The 24,833-nt window shown below is 36.9% G+C and overlaps 1 protein-coding gene across 2 annotated transcripts in view; it reads right to left on the reverse strand.

Moving 5' to 3' along the window:
* Positions 1-24,833, reverse strand: part of ADGRD1 (adhesion G protein-coupled receptor D1) — a 158,468-nt gene that overhangs the window by 114,011 nt on the left and 19,624 nt on the right. For both annotated transcript variants that reach the window (XM_026859543.1, XM_026859542.1), the window contains 7 exons: positions 23,482-23,546; positions 22,254-22,409; positions 19,402-19,461; positions 18,060-18,177; positions 17,046-17,156; positions 15,223-15,298; positions 11,615-11,756 (listed from right to left, as the gene is read on the reverse strand). In XM_026859543.1, coding sequence (XP_026715344.1) covers positions 11,615-11,756; positions 15,223-15,298; positions 17,046-17,156; positions 18,060-18,177; positions 19,402-19,461; positions 22,254-22,409; positions 23,482-23,546 — 728 coding nt within the window. The remainder of the gene's footprint in view (positions 1-11,614; positions 11,757-15,222; positions 15,299-17,045; positions 17,157-18,059; positions 18,178-19,401; positions 19,462-22,253; positions 22,410-23,481; positions 23,547-24,833) is intronic.

Raw genomic sequence — 24,833 nt, forward strand, 5'->3', positions numbered from 1 at the left:
TTTTTTTTTTTTTTTTTTTTTTTTTTTTTTAATAAATAAATAAATAAATAAATAAATAAATAAAATGAAAAAAGGAAAATCCCTCCTTAGCAGCTGCACATTTCCTGCTAGAAGAGCAACTCCAAGTTTCTCTTGCTAGCTGTTAATATCATTATCCCCCAGCTCCGTTGCAAAGCAGAGCAAGTCAAAATGCCTACTGCAATACGTGGTGGGGAGGGGAACAAGCAAACCCAGAAATTCACCATCCACAGACCTCTAAAGCGTGACTCCTCTGCCATTTCTGAGCTAAAATTAACTCTGTTTTCTAAGGCAAAGTTTTTATTTATATTGCGTGAACTAAATACAAGCATTGTTTTCAATTGGTGACGTTACTGTAACACAGCCTCTACTTAGCCATAGTGCTGCCTTGTAATAAGTCCGGTCACAGCCACAAGGCTACATCGGGTGATTTCGGTTTTCCTTTAGGATAAGTGCCACTGTGGAAAGGCAAGGGCAGATCACACTCATCACTGCTGAGCAGGTGCCTTGTTTTTCCATTGCTGGTTAAATGCAATAGCTCGGGAGGCTGATAAAAAAATCTGTTCAATTATTTCTGTACTAATGCCACTAACCACCAGCAGCAGAGCAGTAATCTTTGCCTCTATTAGGCTGTATAGCCAGTATCTCTCCCTCAACCTTCCCCGCTTTTCTATTACAGTTGTGATGACTCTACTCTGAATGTGGATCATACTCCAGCTTTCTTATTCAGTGATCCAAGGCAATATTCACAATATTCACAGCATCTTCCTGCAGAAACTGTTAATGTTTAAAGGGGAAAAAAAAAAAAAAAAAGTCAATTTGCATTAAGTGGATTTGTCGAGTTTTCAAATCCTCTTGCTCATAACTATAATTTCATTCCATTTGAAAACTGCCCACTACTTTATCACTAAAATTTCAAAGTTGAACACAACTTTTCAACCCTCATTAACAGAAACCAAGCTTTTGTAGTTCCACAAAACCATACTGAACTGCCATGCATTGATCATTAATGTGTAATCTACGTGGCCAATATTCAACTTTCAAAATTTCTTAGTCAGATCCCTCTTAACTGCAAGCTAAATTATAGGAGTTTCATGTTCAATAAGCTTACATATTCTATGGTTTAGATGTTCAAATGCATAAATTTCCTGTTACTGTCTGTATCCTTCTAGATCTTGTACTCTTTTGGATGGACACATGCACCCCGCACCTCAAAAAAAAAAAAAAAAATAGTTATTTAAGGGATTAAAAAAAATAGCTTATGGCATCTCCACAGCAATGTTCTAAGAGTACGTGCAGAAGACCCTACTCTGTTCAAAACATGTTCCATCTTCATAACAGTTAGCCTTTCATTACCTTCTAATTTTCAGTACATTTTTGCATATGCTTCAAAGGCAACTGGACATAAATCAGGAAGACGAAAATAGATCCAGTATATTTACCATTTTCTGAGAGAAACACCATTTGTTTACATGCATTTAAACATCAGTCATTCATGCCATATAAATCATTCCCGCAAGCTTAAGATGTTTCACAGAGACACGGGCAGACATGCCAGAAAACTAGGAACTTGAATACAAGCCTGTGATAATGTCTTGGACTGGCAAGCAAGAAATGTACACCCACAATCTAAAAGGCAAAAGAGCATGAGCAATGAGTTCAAACTACATACAATTAATAAAAGTAGCTTAGCTCCCTCAATGCTTTATGCTAACGTTTTGAAGTCACCACTGCTGCAAAAAACCTAGCAAAGTATGTAAAGGAGAATGTACAACAGGTTATTCACATCCCATACTACTGAAAGTAATAAAAAATAATTTAGATTAAATAAATCTAGAGTTGCATATTCAACCCGGCTGAAAAACATAGTGAGAAATTCTGCAGTGAACTTTCTACTAGTTATTTACTTAATATACGTGCTGACAGAACTTTGGATTTTCAGAAATGACTTGTACAGAAGGCCTTTGCTGCATTCCTCATAACTATAGGGCCGTTTAACTGCTAGGGCTTGCTCTGCACAAGCAGTGGTATCACGGCAATTCTGCCTCTCAGAGATACACAGAAGATGTTAAAGACAGAAAATCAATTTAAGAGCAATTCTCAGCACTTAGGTACATGGTCCACTGATTTAACTCTTGCCATTTGTGAGAACACACTAAAAGATTAGAAGGTAGCTTAGGAAAATCTAGATCCTAAAAGTTTGTCAGTGTGTGTAAGGCTTCTGGTATGAAGCCAGTGTACAATGTGATGCAGCTGAAATGTGAAGGATCAAACTAACAAATCAAGGAAAAATAACTTTCTTAAACTTTCCTCCACCACAGTAACTTGCCTGGAACCTAAGCACATTGATCTGGAAGACAAACTGAGTAGAACCTGCCTAGAGTTAAGTCAATTACTCCAGAGGATCCCGAAAGTCCTTCCTCTTTTTGCTTTTACATGGATTATTCAAGATGTAACTAACGGAGAGAGCGCGATGCATTAGCATTAGACTTCTACTCACTAAAAAACACTGGCTGCCAGTACAATCAACAGACAAACTATCCGAAATAAATTTAGTCTTTGGACTTGACTCTGTTTGCTCTTCAAATTGTTATGAATAATGAAGTATGGAGTTGTACCAGTCTGAAAGCAACATTAGATCACTGTGTGAGCACTGAAAGCTCGGCCCCATGGGAGTAAGCAGTTCTACCATGGACTCTAATTAAATCAGAATTTTACCCTTTATATTTAATGTATTTCTTTGCAAAAGTTTTGAAAACATACTCTATCCAAGTGTGTAACTCTGGTGAACTTGAAATTCTCAACCATCAAAACTTTTTGACCTTTTCTTAAATAATTTTAAAAAATTATAATTTGAGCATTTTGCATGTAAAAGCAGCTTTTTGCGATTTCAAATGCTACAGTTTACTTCTACCACTTCAAAACAGCTTGACCTCGTCAAGAGAGATTTTATAGAATCTGTGCTCATAGTGGGGATTAAGGACTGGTGGTATGTTATTCCTACTTTTCTGTTTATAATTTTAAATAGCAAAGTTATTAACATCTGAATGTTGGCTACTTCACCTCTGCGGTAACTTTTTTTCATAATATTTAAATATATATATATCTCTATATTAACACTGTGCAAACAAATACAATGTTCTACAGTAGTATCCCTGACAGTTCATTAAATTAGCACAACTGGGTGGAACTCTTGCGATAAGCCATCACCACATGCAGGGATGCTTTGAGGATGTAGTCACTGATGAGGAACTTAAAAGGAACTAAACTGAATTTAAGAATTCTGTTCGTGGCTGGGATAGAACTCTACAGCACTGGATCAGATTTGATCATGTCAAATACAAGCCCTATAATTTTCTCTTCTCCTGTGACAAATGTTCAAAGGCAGAGAGTGAAGTAGCACAAGATGCAACAGTTCTGTAAAATAGGATAACTGTGGAATTCAGCTCTGGGTTTATAAGTTAACAGGATTTTCCAAAGTTTATTGGTTGATATTGACTGACCTCCAACTGCTGATACACTGTCACTTGCAAGCAGAAATTTAAAAGAGAAAAAGCAGATGCTTTTTGCTGTAGATTGATAACACTTGCTTCCAGTCACCAGTAGTTATTTTCTTTAGGCAAGAAGTAATTTTATAGATGCTAAGTGGAAGCTGGCATATGAACTTACCCACATACCCAAAGAATAAAAGTCAGCAAACTAAAAATTGAAAGCAAACTTTACTTGCACACTCCCAAAAACATTCAATCACTTCATGATACCCTCACTTCTGTTGCAATTTCGACCTCAAAAGCAAAGGACTCATTTACAAAGAAATATCGAGGAGTTGTTTCATCATAAATGAGTGATAACATAAGGAAAGTATCGTGCCTCCAAAGGCTTAAGTCTGTTCTGACATGGAAATGGAACCTGCTATGAATTACAGCTTATTACAATGCAGTCCTGATTCTTACACCAGGCAATCTTCAGTGTGCTTAATTAAAATCTATATTTTTTGTTACTGCACCTTTCCAGGCTTTTAAAATGGATTCCTATGGGAAAATACGTCCTGGGATGTTTCTGTTAATAACGTTAACAATACAGAACTATTGCTGTATTGTTAAGAGATGCGATATATCATCATAATGACTATTGGTATTTTAAGGTTGCCCAGGAGCAAGAAAATTAGCTGCAGCTATGTACATTTCTCATTTGAACTCAATGGATTTTCTGCATTCTTTATAGCAAGGATTTAACTTGCGTAACAGAGTGCTGAACTTCGCATTGATTTTTAAATTACAAGCTTTATTATTTTTTTCTTTTTGCTTAATTGTGGTACACTCTGTAAGAGTCACAATTTTAACTGCATTTTATTCAAGTTTTTCTGGCAAAGTCCATTCAGTGAAAAATTATACCTTTGTTCTGTAGGTGTGGGCAAAAGATTGTTTTTCTTTGATTGATATATAAATTAGTCCACACTTAACTTGCCATAAAAAAAATTGGCTCCGCATTGATCTGTCTCTCTTGTGGTAGCACTAATATTTGTGTACAAATGGGAATTGGTTTTTCTCTCATTTTATTTGCCTATCAGTAATGACGTTAAACAAACCTCAGGACATGGCACAGTGCTGGCCAAAGAGAAGGATGATGTGTGGGCACCTTTTAGAGGCAAAAGTCCCATTGCCTCATTAAAAGCTCAAGGAAAATGTTCCTTAATCTTATCTCCCTGAACTGCAAGAGGACTACCAGCACCTCTTTATAATGAGAGCACAGTTCAGGGAAGGTCTGTCTTCTCCTCGCACTTTAGCATCTCCAAAGGAGGACCCAAAGGAGCACTTCCCAGACATGCAGGCTGCACTTACAGTAATGAATGCTTATGCTCTCATATGACTCCTGGTTCTGGAGATTTGAGAAAGTCATGTAACATAATGGGATGGGTTTAACTGGAAAAAACGATGGTTTCATTGATGAAGCATTCTACCAAGGAGTATAGAGGAAGAGGAAGCAGATTTCTGAGGGGGTCTGATGGGAAGCATTTGTAGAAGAAAGTTAAAGAGCAGAAGCAGAGAAATGATCGAGGAGTTGGTCAAAAAATCAGAAGAGAAGCAGCTGTTTGACTGAATCAGTGTAATAAATATGGTAGGAAAGATTAACTCTTTGTGGTCAGGCTGACAACTCCCCAAGTACCACATCTGTTAAAATGAACCACATGGAGCAGAGGAATGAGATGGAACAAGGATAAATTAGTCCTGCCTTGGTAGTATCTTAACAAAGCACTTCTTTTCTTTTTTTTTTTTTTTTCCCCCAAATCAAACAAATCCCTAAATGGTATTTGCATTAAATATATTTGGGGAAACCAGCCACATTAAGAATTCCCAATTTGCATCTAATCTTCATGTGAGGCCCTCTCACAGCCGTTGTAACAGTCAGGAGTTTGTTATTCTCCAAAACCACAGCTGCACATGTTCACTTTTGCAAAAAGGAAAGGGGAAAATAAAGCCCTGGAGAAAACTACAGAAGCCTCAAAGTAGTTGAACTTCTAGCCATAGGACAATTTTCTCTATGGTACCAGTCAACAATAAGAGATCAACAGAGCAGTGACCACAGTGCGCTTTGGTGCATCATCCCGGGTGTGAACGCTGCCCTTCTGCCTCATCGCCTTAGCCAGTCCTTTACCCTCTCTGCACCAAATTTGCCTGAATTTACACCAAGCTGGTATTTCTGTGGGCTGAAAGATGGTCAGCTATGTTTCAGGAAAGCCAGGAATTTATAACTACTTTGTCCCCAAGACAGTGTCAGAAAACAACTTCAGTATGGTCAAAGATCAAGGTCTATGCTATACAGCCATATGGATTTTACAAAATATCTGTGCAGTTTTACACCATTTCTCCCTCCGTTGCCTCTTCTGACACTTGACAGAGCATGTTGTATATGCATTTCAGCCTTGACATTCATCTCTTCTAGATTTCTAACCTGTGCTATAATTTCTTGAATCATATAACGGAAATGTTAGTTATTCTTTAGTTGGTCCTGCTATGAAAAACATCTTGCTAGAAACAGAACATTTTTGAGGATAATCGTTTTGCAAAATGTACTGTTGCTTCATTATAAAACATCTGGACAGGTTGAGATTAAACATTCTTCAGCTGCAAACTACCATCAGTCTTCACATCGTCCCACACACACACTGAAGGTGTTAGTTGATTTCTGTTATCTTTTTCGCTGGAGACAGTAGTTTATCCAAGTCGCTGAAGAGCAGAGCATCATTATTTTAAAAATCAGTCAAACAATGTCTGCCTTCCAGTGAAATGTTCCAACTGACTATTGTAACTTAGTGCATCAACTTCTGTCTCTTAAAGAGCTTAGACAAAATTTTGCTGATAAAGAGAAACATTTATATTAGAAGAAATACTGCAACATATTGCAAACAAATAATTTTTAAAATGAATCTTTCATATGACATCTTTACAGGACTGGAAGTGTTCCATTTCCTAGAACAACAGAGACTACCACATACTACAACCTGATCTATTCAGCGGGTGTATCAAGGGAGCTGGTAACTTTAGTAGAAAACGTGTGTTCACACTGAATATGCTGCAATTACAGGCAATACTGGATGTCAATGAACATAATTTTCTTGTATTACAGCCTATTCTCTGATAGTTTTTCAGGTGAGTTATAGAAAAGAAACTATCTATATACAGAGCTAGCTCTTCATTCTTCGCACAGGTGTATGCTGACTGGCAAGACTGTATTATGACGAACATTGAATCAACAATATAAAACATTTAATGAGATATAAAATCCCATTATCAATAAAACAGCCTAACAGAGTAACAATAGATCTGAGTCTACAGTGTCACAGTCAGGAAAAAATATTCATGAATGTAATTCTTCAATATGTAAAAAGTCTCAAGCAAAAAGGCCCTCAGTGATCCCCAAATATCACAGGAAAAGCTATCTTATACCTACAGAGAAGGAAAATGAGAATTGCTTTTCACCCCTAGCTATGTCATTGTGTGGAGACTGGATAAATGGATAAGCACTCCTCAGAATGGCAGACAGAACAAAACAGTCACTTTATGTTCTTATGCAAAGCAGTTAATTTTAAATCCTTGATGAAGTCTTCTTGCAAAACAATCTTTCTAAAGCTGTTAATATTTTCCTAAAGATAAAGAGTAACAGAAAAAAAAAAAACAAAAAACAGTTTCAGGGATTGTGCAATAAAATAAACTGTTGTCAGAATAGTGAAAATTAAAACAAAAATAACACTATAAGAAATAAAACATTCATGTTTATCCTATCCACAGGGAGTCTTTGCTTCGTAAGAAGAATTAAACAAGCAATATTTTTATCCTGTGAAAAAATTGGGATGATTTATTTATCCTGATTCATGAGAATTTCTATTTTAACTCAGAAAAACTATTTCCCATTAATGGAAGCTTAACTAGAAAATTTTCTGCCTGCTCTGTTGGTAGAAAGAATGTCAACCAGCAATAGTGGTCCCATGAGAATCCAGCTGTGAGCCTGAGCATCAAGGCCTAATGGCTGTAATTACTGACGTCCTCTTCTTACGTCCTCTCTGATGGATAGGAATCTGTAGTCCAGTCTCCCTAGTGCTTGTACCCATGACGTTAACAGTGTATGTACTAACTATGAGATGGCCCCACAGCACCAGTTTAGTCTCCAGCCCATCCCCAAGGCTGGGCACTCATCTCTTCTGTGCACTCTGCCCACTGCCTCATGGTGCTCTCCAGAAAAGGAAGCATTAACATGTCATCTCGAAATATTCTCTGCATTCTTACCTAATTCATTAGATATGAGCATTAGTTTGTATTGCCTCGTGTTTAAAAAAGGAAGAGAAATTTAATCATCTCGCAAGCTCCTAAAAGCTACATAAAAAAAAATGCAGAAAACTTCAGAGAAACCTTGTCTAAGAGAATATTTAACTAAGTGAGTTAGACTGTGGAATGATAAATGCTCTGTGAAGTTTGGATTCAGGAGGTGATATTTAGTTCACAGACATTCTCTTTGTAACTATTTCCTAAAATAGACATGGTTTCTTTTACTCCCTTTTGTTTTCTGTTGCTCACTGATTGGCATTTTTCCTATACACACTTGAAGAAAGAATTAAAATTTTATTAAGCTGGGCCAAACATCACTACAATCAGTACAAGAAACCATACTCTCCTTTCACTCCTTGGGTTTTCCTTCTTGTGAAATCCAGCAGACTCCATTGGAGTAGCTATAACTAAACCAGATCAGCTGGAAAAAAGTCAGTCTCAAATTTAAATTTTAATAGAGAAAAACTTTGTTTGGACTTGTAATTTTTTACTTTTTCTTATTACACTTTCCACTGTTAACCTGAGAACATTATGTGGAACAAACAGGCAACTACAAGAACGATACTGGTATCCACTTCAAATGTTTCTCCCATTATTACAAGCAAGTAACCAGTATTTTAATGGATGAAACAGGTTTCTAAAACAGATTTTATGCTCTTGGTTTAATCATTATATTCAGTCATAAACTTACATAAATACCTTGACTGTTACTCTTTATTTTCAAGTACATACTCTAACACAGAGATCTTGCAGCCAGAGTTTCTTTTGCATTTTAAATTCTACTTTTATTTCATGAGTGATCATACTCAATGAAATAACTTCCGAGTGAAATAATCTGTAGTATGATAGAAAAGACCTGTGCTGCTATCATATGAAAGCATTCACAGACATGCAGCCTTATCCCAATCTAGTTAAGTAAATTCACTTGAATTTACTTCTGTAATTTTGCTTAAGTAAATCACTTAAGTAAATTCACAAATAAATTTTCTAAATTTATATTTTAAAAATTATTCCATGGATTTCGTTGGAGACACAGCAGTGTAAAAGAGAACAGATTTGGCCCGCTGTTTCCATATTTAGGCTTAACTGGAAGGTATAATATATTCATCCATTCCTTAATATTAAACATATCTGCAAATTAAAAACCAGAAGATAAATTATATTCCCAAAGCCATAGGTATCAAATGAAGGCAGTCTTCCTACCAATTCAATGTAGATACACTTCAGCAGAGCTGAACACATTCTACTCACAACTCCTTAGTACTCCTCTTCCCCACAGAAAAATACTCAGTTTATTTCTATCTACATTACATCCTTGTTTCTAAAGATTACTCACTGAATTTGGAATCCATACACAAGATACCCAGAGGCATTTGGGTTGGTTCTGTTGCTCACTGATTAATAGGGGTTTTTAGTGAATTCACACCAAAAGCAAAAAAAAAAAATACAAGAACTGCAGAGCAGATAACTAGATCTATTCCCATTGCCCAGATCTCATACTAGAACTTTATTAATTCTCTCTACAGACTTTTAAGCCTAGTTCTCATTTTAAACACCTATATCTGACGCTAGATTATACTATTCCACTGGAAAAACTGTATAAATGAAGTATGGCAAACTACAATTTAAATAAAATATTTTATGATGTCAAAACAGATTTTCTACTTCAACACATTTGATGATTTCAGAATGTTTTGGTATTTGAAACTTTTTAGCATTTGGATTTGAAATTTTAAGAGGAATTTTAGAAATTAAATAGGAGATATACAAAGTGCTTCACCATCAGATAACACTGAAATTAGGTTCTGGAACAAGCACAGAAAATATCTCACACAGTTGCATTTAGTTTTGATTTGAAAAACATTGGGGAAATGGATATTTAGTCCAATGTGGGACCAGTTTCTAATTCAAGTCCACAAATTGTTCAGGGGTAAGAAACACAATGAGATTAGGAAATTTCTAACTGCACATGCAGAGCAAAACTTAAGCTTCTCCTCAAAGCAACAGGATGGTACCAATTAATAAGATGTAAAGGCCAGCAGCATGTTACTACTGTAGGGAGTAAGTGGGTGTAGAGCTCCCGGTCTTTCAGAGGGGTGCACTTTCTGTGCTTTATCCACCTCCTTTCAGGGCTGTATGTCTAAGAGCAAAATCTAGAACAGTTATTATCCCAGTATAGTTTCTTGAACAGAGTTGAAGATCATGCTCACTACACGTTTAGAAATACTCCCTCCTTATAATGAAAATTTTCAGAACTTTAAGTACAAATGTATCGATATGTATTTATGGACTGATTTCAGACAGCGCTGAGCTATTTTAAAAACGCTGTTAACACAGTGTGATAAGTTTCCTCATTTCCTGCAAGAATTTAAAACAAAAAAACTTTTTTTAAAAAAATCAAAAAACCCCCACAGACACGCAAAACAACCCAACACAAACCAAACCCAAGACACAATTGAACGGGTGTTAGCACAGCTCGTAAAACCTGAACAAAATGGAAGTAGCTGTAGTAAATTGTTGTGATAGATAGTAGATGGCTGCCTGTGAGTGCAGTGCCAGCTAGCAATAAGAGCTCAGTACGAGAAAACAACCACTCCCCTGACGCACAATAGGAAGCACACTAGGCAGAGCCTGAATCTCCCAGTCAACTTGTGTCCGTTATACACGGGATATGTTAAACAGACACATTCATACCACATCCTCATGGAGTCTACTGACTAAACCAGAAAGAGACAGATGAGAAATGGAAAATTTCTACTGTATACCAAGATCACAGTGATCTTCACAGTGAAATTCAACAGGCATAAAGAAATAACCACAGGTTTGTTTAACAGACTGCTAGTAAATCATACTAAAGCATAAGGAGGTACCTGAATAAAGCAAAGTACATTTTATAAATGATATACACAAAATATATAGTCTCCACTTCACAAGTGCTCACCTCTAAGAGGCCACTAGGGACATTCAGAAGAGTCCTTAGTTTGAAAAACTGTCAGCAAAACAACACTTTTCATTTCTATGCCTTAGGGTTTTTTCATATATTTGTTTTCTGTAGTCTACTCCATCGTTATCAGAAGCCCAGCAGGAAAAAGATAAACTGGCTTGAAAATAGACGTTGAAAGAAAAATATGACAAAATATTCAGAAGAACATCTAAAAGATGTTTTCTAGGAAACATTTAAGAATCGAAATCTTTCTTTTTTCACTTCCATTCAATGCTGTAAGAAGGTCGTAAGTGCTGCGTGCCTCATGCCAGCACCTCAGAGTTTGAGCTCAACTATTCTCCATTCCACTTACAAGATGTGCTGCCCATCATACCTGTATCTGCTCTTGGAGGAGTTCCTTCTCCGGATTTATTTACAAGAACATTCAGAACTCCCCAGTTATCTCCGTGTAGATTAAGACCAAAAGCAAAAACCATAAGTGAATTCTTGGTTTTGACAGCTGTAATGAGAAATCAGTGATTCATACCATCCTAGTGCTGACTGTACAAACGCATCCGTAGAACAATACATACAGAAAGGCCTGAAGCTATACTTGTCACTTCACCTTCTTGTTCAGCATGTGCACTAATCAGCCTTTTGCAGTGATGGAAAAAGAAGTTATTGAAGTGTAATGGTTGGAAAAATACAATATTGTAATCACAAATGCCATCTGAATTGCTAATAAAATGCCCACAAAAATTACAAGAGAAATACAAAGAAGTCATCGCAAACACCAACTTTTTGAACAGCCCTGACAATAGCCTGAAGCGGTAGTTTCCATTTCACTTACCAGTTTGTGGGTGAGCTGGATGGTGATAAGAGGAGATCCTGACAGATTGTGGGACAACTTGGGTAGAGGTTCCACTTTGACAGAAATCAGGTAACTGGTTGCTGATATCATATAACCTTTGTAGGCAGCAGCTTCAGCAATCCTTGGAAAGAAACAAATATATTAAGGAAGTAGAACAACGAAATTTTTTTAGTTCATCCACAGCAACAGGAACACAGGACCTCCTTTTTCCATTCAAGTCAATGAATTTCTATAGGGCAGCAAGATCTGGCCCCCAAAGATCTTACAGGACTAGAGGCAACACATACAAAATATAAGAAATGGCTTTAGACATTAGGAGACATGATATCATAAATATTCCTTCACTCTGCTTCTCTTCTGCAAAGGTTTACAAGTCTTGCTGAAAGTGCTTTAGATAATTAGAGAGATTCCTTCGTAGTAAGGAATGTAATGATAACCTCACTAAGCAAAGCAATCTAAGAGTCAGCTTGAAGGGGTTTCAAGCTGTCTAACTAAACATACACATTAGTGTGTAAGGTTCATATATATATATATATATATATATATATATATATATATATATATATGTAAAAACACATACATAGGAACACACTTAGAAGTAATTTATAACTTTACTTTGAAAAATTATGTCCCGTTAGATTTGTTAGAGAGTAAGTCAGGTCACAATACAAACAGCTGAACCTGACTAAACATCTGATTAGACCAGTTAATACTTTTTTCTAGGCTGAAATAATTTTACAGTCCATAAGAACCCTTTTATTTCTGCTTTCAAATAAAACTTATGACTTTGGCATTTTTGGAACATTTAGGAGTAACTAAGATCCATTTGGCTGTAGGGTAAAATTTTTTATGCTGTCAGTAACAAACCGCGCAGGTCTCTGCCATCTATCTCTTCAGTATGCAAATGAATGGTATTTACTATGAGAAATATGAGCCATGGCAAATTAACCATCAGTTTGGGTTTCCAAACATAGCCAACCACTGGAAAGAGCAAGTTTGCAAAGGACATTAAAAATACTTTATTTACATTTGCCACCTGTTTGCAATGTTTTCTTATTTTTGTCTGAAAAAAAAGTCATGTCAAACATTGAAATTAGTTCATGCAGTTCCTCAGCAAGATCAAATAAAACAGAACTCATTTAGCACAACCCCAAGCACCTGTCCTTAGTTCTGACCACAAAAAAGCATCAGTATCAGAGATTCCTTCTGTTCCCAGTAACCAGCGTGTGAATTGAATTTCTTCATCTGAGGGCAGAATTTCCTACTCTGATGTGAAAAGTTTGAGTTTAGAGAAGGACTCATACTGTTTAAAACACTATCCAACATTTTGAGATTTCTCCTACACAAGAATGACAGGATGGACATTTTGTCTACACGGTCTATCTGCCATTTTAACTTCAGAGGACTAGATGAATTTTGAAGCCTGAAAAAACCTCAGCACAAGCAAGAAACAGTGTTTCTGTTTTGTGCTTGCATATGCAAGCCTCTCTTCGCTGTGGTCCTGGGTGTTAGATGTCAGTCAGTCTGTCATCCAATTACCCTCAGTGAAATGACTGCAGATGAGCACAAACTGTGTATGAGGAGGAGCAGAACTGGCCTCAAAACACGTCTTGTTTTGGTTTTTTGTAAAGAATCAAAACTGACTCCCCTTAGAAACTGATATTTATGTAGTCTGAAAATAAATGTCATCTGTCTGTACAGCACAAAAGCTCCAAGAGTTTGGGTTTTAGCTTTCCACCGCAAAAGAAAAAATAAAAATGCCCCTGAAGAAAATGGACAGGCTTCAAATTACAGGTGTTCGTATAGCCCAGTGTTAGAGGGAACATAAAAGGAAGACTTTAAAACAAACTACTCCGGGAAAAAGTTATTCTACTGAAATGTAAGCAAAAAAGTTATAATAATACCTCACAAAAGAAGAAAATCAAGCAGAAGATAAATGCATACTTATTTTTAAAACAGTTTTTGAATACCTGGGGTTCGATTCCACAAAGGAAAAATCCCTAAGCTAGCATTCCCTGTACTAGGGTTTTAGGTGTTGTTTTGGACAGATCTGCATCTAGAATTTTACAGATGTGATTCTGTAGTGGATTACATACTGCAAAGAGTTCAAGTAGTTTGGATTAATTAAATAAATCAGGGACGTGCTGCTTCTCCAGCATCTTTGTGTTTGTTTTAACACTGCAGCAAGGGCCAGATCCTTCCTTCTTAAAAAATGAGTGCTAAAAAAATACATGCAACTCTGTGGAACAGAAACGGGTCTCCAGGTTTTCTTATTCCAAACGTTTCAGAGGATGTACAAAAGATGACATAACTGGTTTATTTTGCTGTATCAGAGCCCTAGGGGCTGTAGACTCTATGACAATGCATTAGAATACAGAATTTTGACATGCAGCATCTTTAATCATACTGTGTTTCCTAAACTTTGACCTAAGCCAAGACCACATTAATTCTCTTTCCCTCTTTGAGAAGCTGAGATTGTAGCTTATTATCTTAACAAATCACACCGATCCTCCTGTTTGAAAAACATAAGCTGCCATAAATTATTGCCTCTATTTCTTCATGTCAGTAAGAAATATTGCACACTAATGACATGGTTCCTTCACAGCCACCTGCTAAGTGCTTTTTTTTTTTTTTTTTTTTTTTTTTTTTTTTTTTTTTTTTTTTTTTTTTGAGGGAGTAGGGTAAACGGTACAGCTTGCTACTTGATTTTTAAATGCTCTTTAGTAATAGCTCTGTGATTATCTAAGTGTCATAAACCAGGATTCTTTACCCTGAAGTTCACAAATGAGTTCCCATGATCATGACCTTCTGTGTAACTGTATGTGAAGAAAGGAAGGCAGTCCCTGACAGTCATGATAGCTGAGATTCTGCATTTTTCCTTCTGCTGTCATAAGCAACACAGCAAAATGTCACATTGGAAAAGACTGAGAGTATGTGTAAACTAATCTACATACCCCAGTGAAGATCAAATAGAAACATAAAGTCATACTAGCTTAAAAGGAAAGGGTAATGATTTACATGAATGGCCTTGCAAAATTCCCTGGGGAACTGTATTGCCAAGAGGTGTACAGCTCTGCATTTATTTTATCTTATCTGCTAATGATTTCATTGATGCAGCAAATAAAACAAAAGGTCTTTAAAGCATTGCCTGGTCTCCTGTTATAAAACTACCTTACAGGCTTCTAGGATTAGGATTCAGATTTTATCTGAAGAGGGATGTTATGTTTTCTTACTTGTTTCATTTAAGTGCAAACTTTATCTTTATATGTGTCAGGAGAATAGATGTAATTTCCTTTTATGAGACAGATTAAAATTATGAAATGCTAATACCAGACCTGATGAATGAAAGGAGAAGACAAAGAAAGACAAACATGTCGCTACGGGAATCTATTTTAGTACAGCATAAAATAAAACATCTAATGTAAGATTTAATCTCTCTCTAGTTAATGACTACATGTCCTCAGTATTGCAAAATCAGGATTATGGCTCGTGATTTATTTACAGTTGATAATGACATGACTGTTATAAAAGTATATCGCTCAGGTAATAAACAAGCTGTTACAGCATGAGAAATCCGAGACACTTACTTGGTATCCATAGGGTTGATATTATGAAAGAAATAATGCATGTTATGGTAAAGCAGGCCGACAATGGTAATCCAAGCTGTGGAAAGGGAACAGGGGTTAATCCTGAGAGCGACAGTTGTAAGCAAGAGACACTTCTCTCCTAGACCTGAAACTCATGTTCATTAAGAGACTTGACTTTCATATCTTTGCTTTAGCAGATTTCTGATTATTGTAAGAGAAAAAGTATGAACAACTTGCAGTACAGCACAGGAGACAGGTATCAAAAGTAAAATACAAGGGTGCCTGCTCTGTGCAACTGTACTTCCAAAATTAACTGTTATTCAGTTTTCAATTATCAATTTCCCCACATAGCACTAGAAAGGGTTGCATGACATACCAGAGACAATGTCTCAATGGTAGCTACAGTAGCCTCAAGGCTACTTTACTACCACCTACATTAACTGGCAAATTATGAAACTCAAACAGATAACTGGTTTCCACTTTGGTCATCAGTTTGCTGCCTGCATGCCAACTAGTTATGGGTTCTCCAGCATCTGAGCGAAGAGACAGATGCGTATATTCTAAGTGTCAGCTACACAGATGTCTTTTACTGTCCCTTTTGCTGGGTTCCAAGTATTTTCAGTGTTAACTGTTTAGAGTGGAGTAATAAATTTTTAGATTTGCTTTTTCGGACAGTGTAGAGGTGTGGCCTAAAGGCTGAAATTACTCAGAAGTGAACTTTAGCTGTAAAAAGATTTAAAACATTTGATGGTCTAGATCATTTCAGGATACTAAGCATGATAATGCTCCGAAGGAAAAAAAAAAAAAAAAAAACAAACAACCTGCATGGTGAGAGACTCTAAGTGGGAAAGGAAGAAAAATCCTCTCACATGCTATTTTTTGGCATTACAAGTTGGTTTGCAATTATAGTTATTCAAGCCTCAGAGCACTTGCAGTGAAGATCTCCAGCCAGAGCCCCCTGCCAGTGCAAAGAAACACAGCTGTCCTCACAAATCAGGTAGACGGTTCCGTAATTATTAGAGTATTTCTCACTGCAGGTTATCTGCAGCTAACTTTGCACTTTATGAATAGGGACCAACCTTCCTTCAACAGAGGTGACTGCAGAAATGTCTCTGGGTGTGCAAATTCTGTGGGCTGGAATTCAGGGCACATAGGTCAGATTTTCAAAGATTTGAGGATGCAGGTAGATGCTTTTGTAAATAGGTTCCTTCAATCCCCAATTAAAACACAGATAATTAACTTCAAACATTGTATTTTAGAATCTTGACTAAAGCTTCAGACTTTTGCTATACCTTGTTTTTTTGCGATTATTAAAATTTTAGCCTAGGTATGGATTGAGTTCTGCCTTTTTGCCTTGCCTGTGGTTTACATCTCCATTCTGTTTCTGTAACTGATGTTGCTTAAACCTGTCATTTTAGTTTAATTTCATACAACATATTAAAAGCGATTTTGCATGAAAGGACAAGTAACACCTGACCTGACATTCTGGAATTTCTTAAAAATAACCAGCTCAGATGATTAAAAATCGAAAATTTTTGAAAATTGTCTTCTCTGATGTAAAAAGATGTCAAAATTAAATGGCTTCAGTCTCTGTGGCCCAGCTGCATTATTCAAGATTAATTCGAGTAATATGAAAATTTTACCACATTAATCATTCATTAGTATGACAAGACAACTGCTGTTTTTTTTAGAGCCAGTATGATCAGCAGTGATCAAATTGGTTACTTGGAAAAAACAAAGCAAGCCAAAACATCTTTTCAAACAAAATTATTTTTCCATACACTGTTTACATGATTCTGCTCCTCCCTTTAATTTTTCCTTACCTTTTTCATGAAAAGCTTCACTGGGAATGGAAACATAACTCTGTCCTTGAGATGGAAATCGATAGTGGGACAAATTCAGAGTCTGAGGTTGCATTTTGACCAAGGTGTAATCTGTGTGATAACCCAAGCAAAAATATGATAAAATCGATAGCCTCTACAACCTGCTTGACTATTTAACTAGACTTCCCTAATAGCTATAGCAAGTCTTGAATTTAAAACCCCAGATGTTTGCAGAAAATTTAGTAAATTCCCCAAGTATAAAAATGCCTTTTATATCTGACTCCTTTATGACAGAGAAGGTGGTACACACACTGTTAATATATCATGGATCACTTCACCCATGCTCAAATACTGAGCTTAGCAGGGCAAGTAAAAACAGATTGATAACACTCTCTTCCACTGACATTTGAAGGCATTATTTCAGACCTCCACCACTCCACCTGAGAACGCCAGTGTCCAAGAGAGTATGTGCAGTGATTAATGGTACTGGTGACTGCTCAGGTTACTTGCCCCCTCACATAGGTCTCAAACAAGGCAGAGCAGAATGCCAGAACAGATAAATTACCTTTGCTACCTGTAGCATTCAAAGACACAGATGAAATCGGGGTGCTAGGATGCTAAACAGCAGTAAAATAAAATTCTCCTAAAAGGTCAAAACTATTCCTGTTATTTGCAATCCCTTGCAAAATTAAGATTGCAGATATCTGCAGCTTTGAAGTGCTGCATAAGAGCTCTATGCCCTTTAACTGCCTATTAGTATACTACAGTATTGCTAGATTCATTTCACAGAATTCATCTTCTAAACTCCTCCCCAAATAACCTCAAGGAAGTTTAGTACAGTCAAAGCTGATTGCCTCTGGACTGCACAGTCATCTTTATACAGCTGAAACATTGCTTTGTATACAACATATACAGAGAAAATTATCTGGTTTGGTTTCCTCCTTCATGCTGGCAAAAGAGGGTCTGCAAGCACAGAAGTGTTTAGGACATGCAGAGAGTTCTGCTAAAACCTACCTGCCACAGATGACGTGCCCTCAAGAGTTAAGGGCAGTGAGTTTTCATCCAGATTACGCATCACATGAGCCATCACACTGTCAATAGTTTGAATTAAACTTCCAAATATGTGAGCGGTCTGGGGGAAGAAGAAAGAGAAGGCTCTACAACAAAAGAAATTGCATTTCATAGCACAAAACGCCAAGGTGCCACGTTAAATTCCTGTATGACTCATCATTCAACCATCCAAAGTCAAACATGACTTTCTCTAGAACCTTTTCCACATATAGTGGAGAAAATGTTACACAAATCGATGCCATGCAGAGCATCACCTCATAAAATACTATGTTTTACAGAATGTCTCCAAATTACTCCCTCCTTCCACCGGCACTTGACAGTCACTTATACTCAGGATTCATCAGAATGAGGCCAAGAATTGAGCAGATTATTTTGGCAATATATAAAGACTGGTACCAGATCTTTATTGGAACAGAAGATGAGACACCACAGTTTGGCCTTTCTTTCATCTTTATTAAAATGGTCCCAGTATAATGCTCCTTTCAAAGTATTTACGTGTCCCCTGGAAAACAACCCTCCCAGTTAAAACGTGATCCATAAAGGAGTGAATGCATGTTTCAATGAAAAAGAAGTCTATTTTATCTGAAATATATTTACATCAGAGATAACCTAAGATCACTGATGCCTTGATAAAGAACTTAAATCAGTTCGACATTGTTTTTGTCCTAAAAGCATTTTGGGCTTCAGTGAGACCTTAAATGATTCTAGCCTCTCCTCTCAGTTTAAAAGCTCCCTGCTCTGAAAACTGTGTTCCCTTAAGGTTCCTTCTGAAAGTATTTCTCTGCACTCTATATTAGAAGATAAAGAACATTGATACCAGTTATTTTTCCCTATATTAGGTTTAATCTCTCTCAAAGCTTCAGCTCACTAAAAAGGTAAGCACTACTGCATATTTTACATGCATTGAAAAACATTGATCTACAAAACAAATATAAGCTTTTAAATATCAAAGTCCATTGCTAAAAAAGGACTGATTAAACACTTCCTTTGGTGACAATATCTGTTATTTTATAAACACGGTTTTGTTTCATTCATCCAGAAATATGTGGAAACAGCAGCAGATAAAGTTCCCTTATTTTAGCCTTCAGAAATATTATAAGAGAAAATTACATAATTGTTTTGTCCGTGGATCTTTACTGCAAATGTGAAAGTGGCATATGAGAAGATAAATAAGTCATACTGCCAAAAAAGTCCTAAGAAAAATAATAGAGGCAACCAGTTTCATTACTATCCACGTTAAATTATGAAACCAAAGTAAGCTACAATCTAAGACCTTTTGTCTTACCTCTGGTACATCAATCCAGTTGGGCAATAACAGAAAGTCTTCAATAGCTTTTAAAAATGCCTAAAAGACAAATAAAACTATATTATTTGATTATTTATTAATCAGCTACATCTGCTGGTAAGGATCCAAAGCAAATCTCTGCTAGTGGTTTTTAGGTTTATATTAAGATGACAAGCCCATTCTCATCAAGTCACAGATTCATCTCTACCTGCCAGCTCTCTCATCATGTTCTGCATGGTGACATTTTGAAGTAATAGTTTATTTATTAAAAGTAACGCCACTGTGAAACTCCCAAAGTGCAATCATTATACTACAGCTGAGGTGACAACACTGGAACTAAAACTAATTTGAACTTATTCTCCCATTTTATCTAAACTCTTATGACATAAATACCTCTTTTAGTCTTAGATGACTAGATACTTCAGCAGCACTAGATAAATATCTGGGTTCCACCACTTATACAATTTATTATCTGCTTAACTTTTGCACTTAAATCGTTTTTTAAGAGGTCATGATCTGTCATGGTAGGCACTGTTTATGTGCTTAGGATGATACAGTCCTTGTCCTAAGGAGTCTTGCTGATGAAGATAAATAGGAGGAGAAAAGCGAGCACAGAAATTTACACAGAAAATTAAAAGGAAAAAAACAAAAACAAACCACATCTCCCGCTTAAACTTCTTTGTAAAAAAATGTCTTAAAAGCATCAACTGGATATAGAAAAGCTGCACTGAGAAACGTGGAAGAAAGCTGCAAGAGTTTTCTGAGCGTAATTTTACAAGCCATAATACATAGGGCAGTACCAGTGGTTTGCTGTATGAGCTTACTTTCAGGCAGCACAAACCTTGCAGCCCCTCTCAAACATTCAGTGTGGAATTCTACATGGCATGCACAGCAGTTATCCTAAACCCAGGACCCAGGCCAAATCGCCCAGAGCATTCAGTGAGTATCTCTTTTCAGGTCACAGCATCACTCCAGAATTACTCCTAAAAGGATGTGTTAGACCACTGGAAAGGGAGGGAAAGCAGGAGTGCTGGAGCTACTCAGCAGAACAGCTTTATGAACAGGAAACACAAGTCAGATTTGTCAGGAGAAATGCATTATAAACGTGTGTCAGTAATCAGAAAGTTTATTGCCTATCACTTAAATCAAATATTTTTGTGCTGTGAGGCATATGACAACCAGGACAGAGATAACTTTACAGAAAATAGCATGCATGCTCAGCGCCTGTCTTTCAGGGAATTAGCTGCAGACAATACAAAGCCTAACTGTCAATCAGACAAATGACAGAGTCTGTATGTATGATCAGGACTCTCTTGTGTTTACTTCCCAAAATAGCATTGCTAAAGATAATCACGTCCCACATTTCTGTCTGCAAATCACTTTCATGGCACACAAAGCAGCATCAGATAGCATGAATGAGCAACCAAATGGCCACAGAAATTATGTGGGAAACAGACACGATATCTGACAGGACGATGTTAAATCTTCAATTTAGAGCCCACACAAAATTTTCAACAGAACAAGGGAAGCAACCAACGTATTAGAGATTTTTAGAAGGATTTTTGTTACATATTAAACTGTGATCCATGAAATCCAAGCTTTACAGTTTGCAAATGCTAAGGCTTTTAACACAAACGATCAATTTGTGTCCATGTAGTTTTCAGAAGCATTTATTTATATTGTTTGTCTGAGTAAATAATCCTTGTCACTCTGGTATTACCCGCAGGCCAGAGCTGATTACTGTAATAATAGCTTCCTAGCCTGCTGAAATCAGGGAATTAGATGCCCATCATTTTACAGAAGGCTAACTTTATATTAGCAGAACCTTGTCCTCAGCTCAGACTGCAGAAAACACCTTTTGTTTATTTGTTTGTTTCCTCTGAATTAGCATGAACAAAAATAGATGACTCATTTAAGCTTTGGACCTGATCTTCCCATGAATCGGTTTCGGAGATCTGTGCTATGTCTGCACAGGATTCCTGGCCGGGACTGGAACCTGGCGCAGGATAAAGCTATTAACTCACAAAAGGCAAGGACACCATTATCACTAACAGACCCTCTCCTGCATCCCTCCACCCCCGGCGCAGAGCTGGAGCGTGCCTCTGCCATCGCAGACTCCAGCAAGAATCACTGCAGGACTTTGCAAAAGAGGAGCCGGAGGAGAGGCACGACTTGCCCTCTGCTTATTACAGGAGCAATAAATGCTACAAAAGGTTGGGCAGAGAGCAGTGACTGATAACTTCTGAACCTTCTGGTGCCAGTGTGAAACGCAAAGATGATAAGTTACAGGTTGATACCGGGGCAATTACCCTGGGCCAGACTGGTGCAGCCACAAGCAGTGATCCCCGCACCCCAGGTCGTTTGCTATTAGCTCATGCATGCCCCCATTTCGCTGCTGTCACTACTCTGATCACACTGTCTTGATGTCTTGCACCTGACAGGTGACTGTCAAACCTTGTTGCATTTTGGATCGGGTGAGCCATGCAGAGAAATATTGATTTTTTTTTTCCAGAATCATATATTCTTCATTGGATACACTCACAGATGAAAAAAAAAAAAAAACCCACATTATTTTCTCTGTTTCCTGCTCAACTAAATAATTATATTTGATGCATGATCGTGGTTCCAGGCACTTGTATGCATTAAACAAGATTGCCAAGAACTAATGAACTCCTGAAACTATTTTCTCTGGTTGAAGCTCACCTCCTGCTACTCCGTAAAACAGCTACGGCTTTTTCCAGATATGTATTTTCTGCAAACAACAAAAACTTTCAAAGCTGCATTCAACATTTTAACTTCTAGAGAAATTTCAGGGTCATCTGGCTCCACACACAGATGTGAAAGACACGTACCTCTGTCAGGCTTAGAGCAGTATTTTTTGACAAGGATTTGTTGGGCAAGCTGAAGGACACGTTCTCCAGGTAGCCCAGCATAGTGTCGGGGGAGTGGAAGTTCCCTCTCTCCTCGGTCAGATTGGTTATGATGGGACGATAGGCGTTTGTAGAGAGCTACAGGAAAGAGATGTAACTCATCAGAAATTATTCCATATGGCAGTTGCTATTTATTGTTTTAGCCCAAAAGGGAGTTTGAGGCATAGCAGATTGCTGTGGTTACACACAGGAGGCTACACAAGCCCGGGAAAAAGGAAAGCACATAGATAGATAGATAGATAGATAGATAGATAGATAGATAGATAGATAGATAGATAGATAGATAGATATAGATAGATAGATAAACTCTATATACAGACACAGCTTTATTTCTCTATTAGCAATTCAGGTCCTATCTGTCATGGTTTCCTGAAAGCTTCTGTGAACAAGAAAACAAACAGAACTTTGACACTGCAGATAGCAAGAAAGCAAAAATACACTGCAGCAGATAACTGTATGTATGCTGCGTATGAAAAAGTAAGTTTTATTTTAATCTTTTTGCACTTACGAAACAGATGAAAATTAATTTTGTTGTTGTGGTGAAAATATTTTTCTAATTTTAAAGGAAACAAGAGGAAAAATGAGCAGAATCATAGACTGGTTTAGGTTGGAAGGGACTTTAAGTCCCTTAGGTTGAACCTTAGGTTGTACCTTAGGTTGCAAAGGACCTCATCTAGTTCCAACCCCCTGCCCTGGGCAGGGACACCTTCCACTAGCCCAGGTTGCCCAAAGCCCCGTCCAGCCTGGCCTGGAACACTGCCAGGGAGGGGGCAGCCACAGCTTCTCTGGGCAACCTGTGCCAGGGCCTCACCACCCGCACAGGGGAGAATTCCTTCCTTCAGTCTAACCTAAATCTTAATGGTTTTGAATGTCCTACATCTTCAAAGTTCACTGAAATACTTCAGAAGTTTCTACATTTTTTAATACAGAAATATCTTTATTTAGCCTTTATCTGTCCTACATTAAGACTTCTTTAGTACTCCCATGTTCCCATATTGACTAAACATTCTCCCTATGCATATCTTTAGTTGTTTATAACTCAGGTACTAAAATAAGTGCCATTAATGAAAATTGTAAAGTGAGGAGGGTCTGTAACTCTGTAATAGATAGACATTCTGACATTATAGAAGAGCTATGAGGACTGTCCTACCACAGGTTTTGCAGTAGTTGTCATCACAGACCATGGAAGCGTTGAAGAAAGCAAAACTTGCACACCTGGGAAAATACATATAAAAGTGAGAGTGTTAACAAATCTGATGTTCCCAATGCAGGTTAAATCAGTTCTAACTGAAAGTAACATATTTGCTATTCTGTGAATTTTACTTATTTTCAGCACTGTAGTTACACAGGCTTAAGTCATTTCATTTACTGATTCTCTCATCAGTTTTATTTTGTCATCATTATATAGATGAGCCTTAAAATTTAATCTAAGTCCTAAAGCGTTAAACCTTTGTTTGCAAACAGGAAATTTCAAATATATCTCAATTTAAAAAGGACAACAGTACAATTAAAACATTGACATCTATCTTCCTTCTATAGTTCTTCCCCCAAAGTTTATGAAAAATATTTAGGGAAAAATTTTTAAAAATTCCTATGTCTTATCAGAAATTAATAATAATCTGCAAGCACTTCTGACAATTTCATATATGACCTTGCTGTATTTCTGTATATGTGATGAACTGGGACTGCAACATACAAACACAGGAAAAAATGAGACTCAAGTCTCAGATACAATCTTCAAATGCTAATGTTTGCTTATATCTTGAGTCTAAATTGCTTGAGTGCCAAATAAAATCCCACCCATAAAAGCAAGTTCAGAAAGACTTTTCCACATTTAAAAAAAAAAAAATCTGTAAGAAATATTCAAAGTCAATGGAAATACTTTCATTGCTTGCAGCAAAACTAAAGCACACTCAAATAAAAGAACATTAGTAGACATGGTGGTATCCTGAAGCTTTTGGGGCAAGCCAGTTTGGCATAAAACTAGTAACAGGGATCAAGGAGTCAAAACACAACCTTCATTAGTAGTTTCAGTAGATAATGTCTCGTATTATGTGTTGGTAAATTGATTCCAAGCAACAGTGAGGTTGCTATTAATAATAATACAGGCTTTACAAATAAATGTGACCCACTAGCACTATATCCATTGAAAAATTACCATATGAGTGTGTCCTAAATGATTTGTCGATGAAGAAAAATAAACTCGATTTTGGATGGTTTCCAGTTGCTCCATTTTAAAAATATTGATTCTTTTACGTACAAAGGGATTTATTGGTCATTTGTGATAGAGAAATAAAATTTTCTTCTAATTTACATCTTACCAAGAATTTATATTTGCCAGGAGTGTGGTATTTCAGCACAATCAAAGAGTAGTTGCATATATAGGACACATTTTTCCTCACAGATCCAAAAAGAACATGATTATTCATTCTATTAAAGAACAGGCTGTCCTATTAAGTTTCTTATGTCAAACCACACTAGCTCAGCTTCAACCTTGCTTTA

Source organism: Athene cunicularia, assembly GCF_003259725.1.
Source record: "Athene cunicularia isolate RWA chromosome 15 unlocalized genomic scaffold, athCun1 chr15_part1, whole genome shotgun sequence".
Classification (NCBI taxonomy): Eukaryota; Metazoa; Chordata; class Aves; order Strigiformes; family Strigidae; genus Athene; species Athene cunicularia.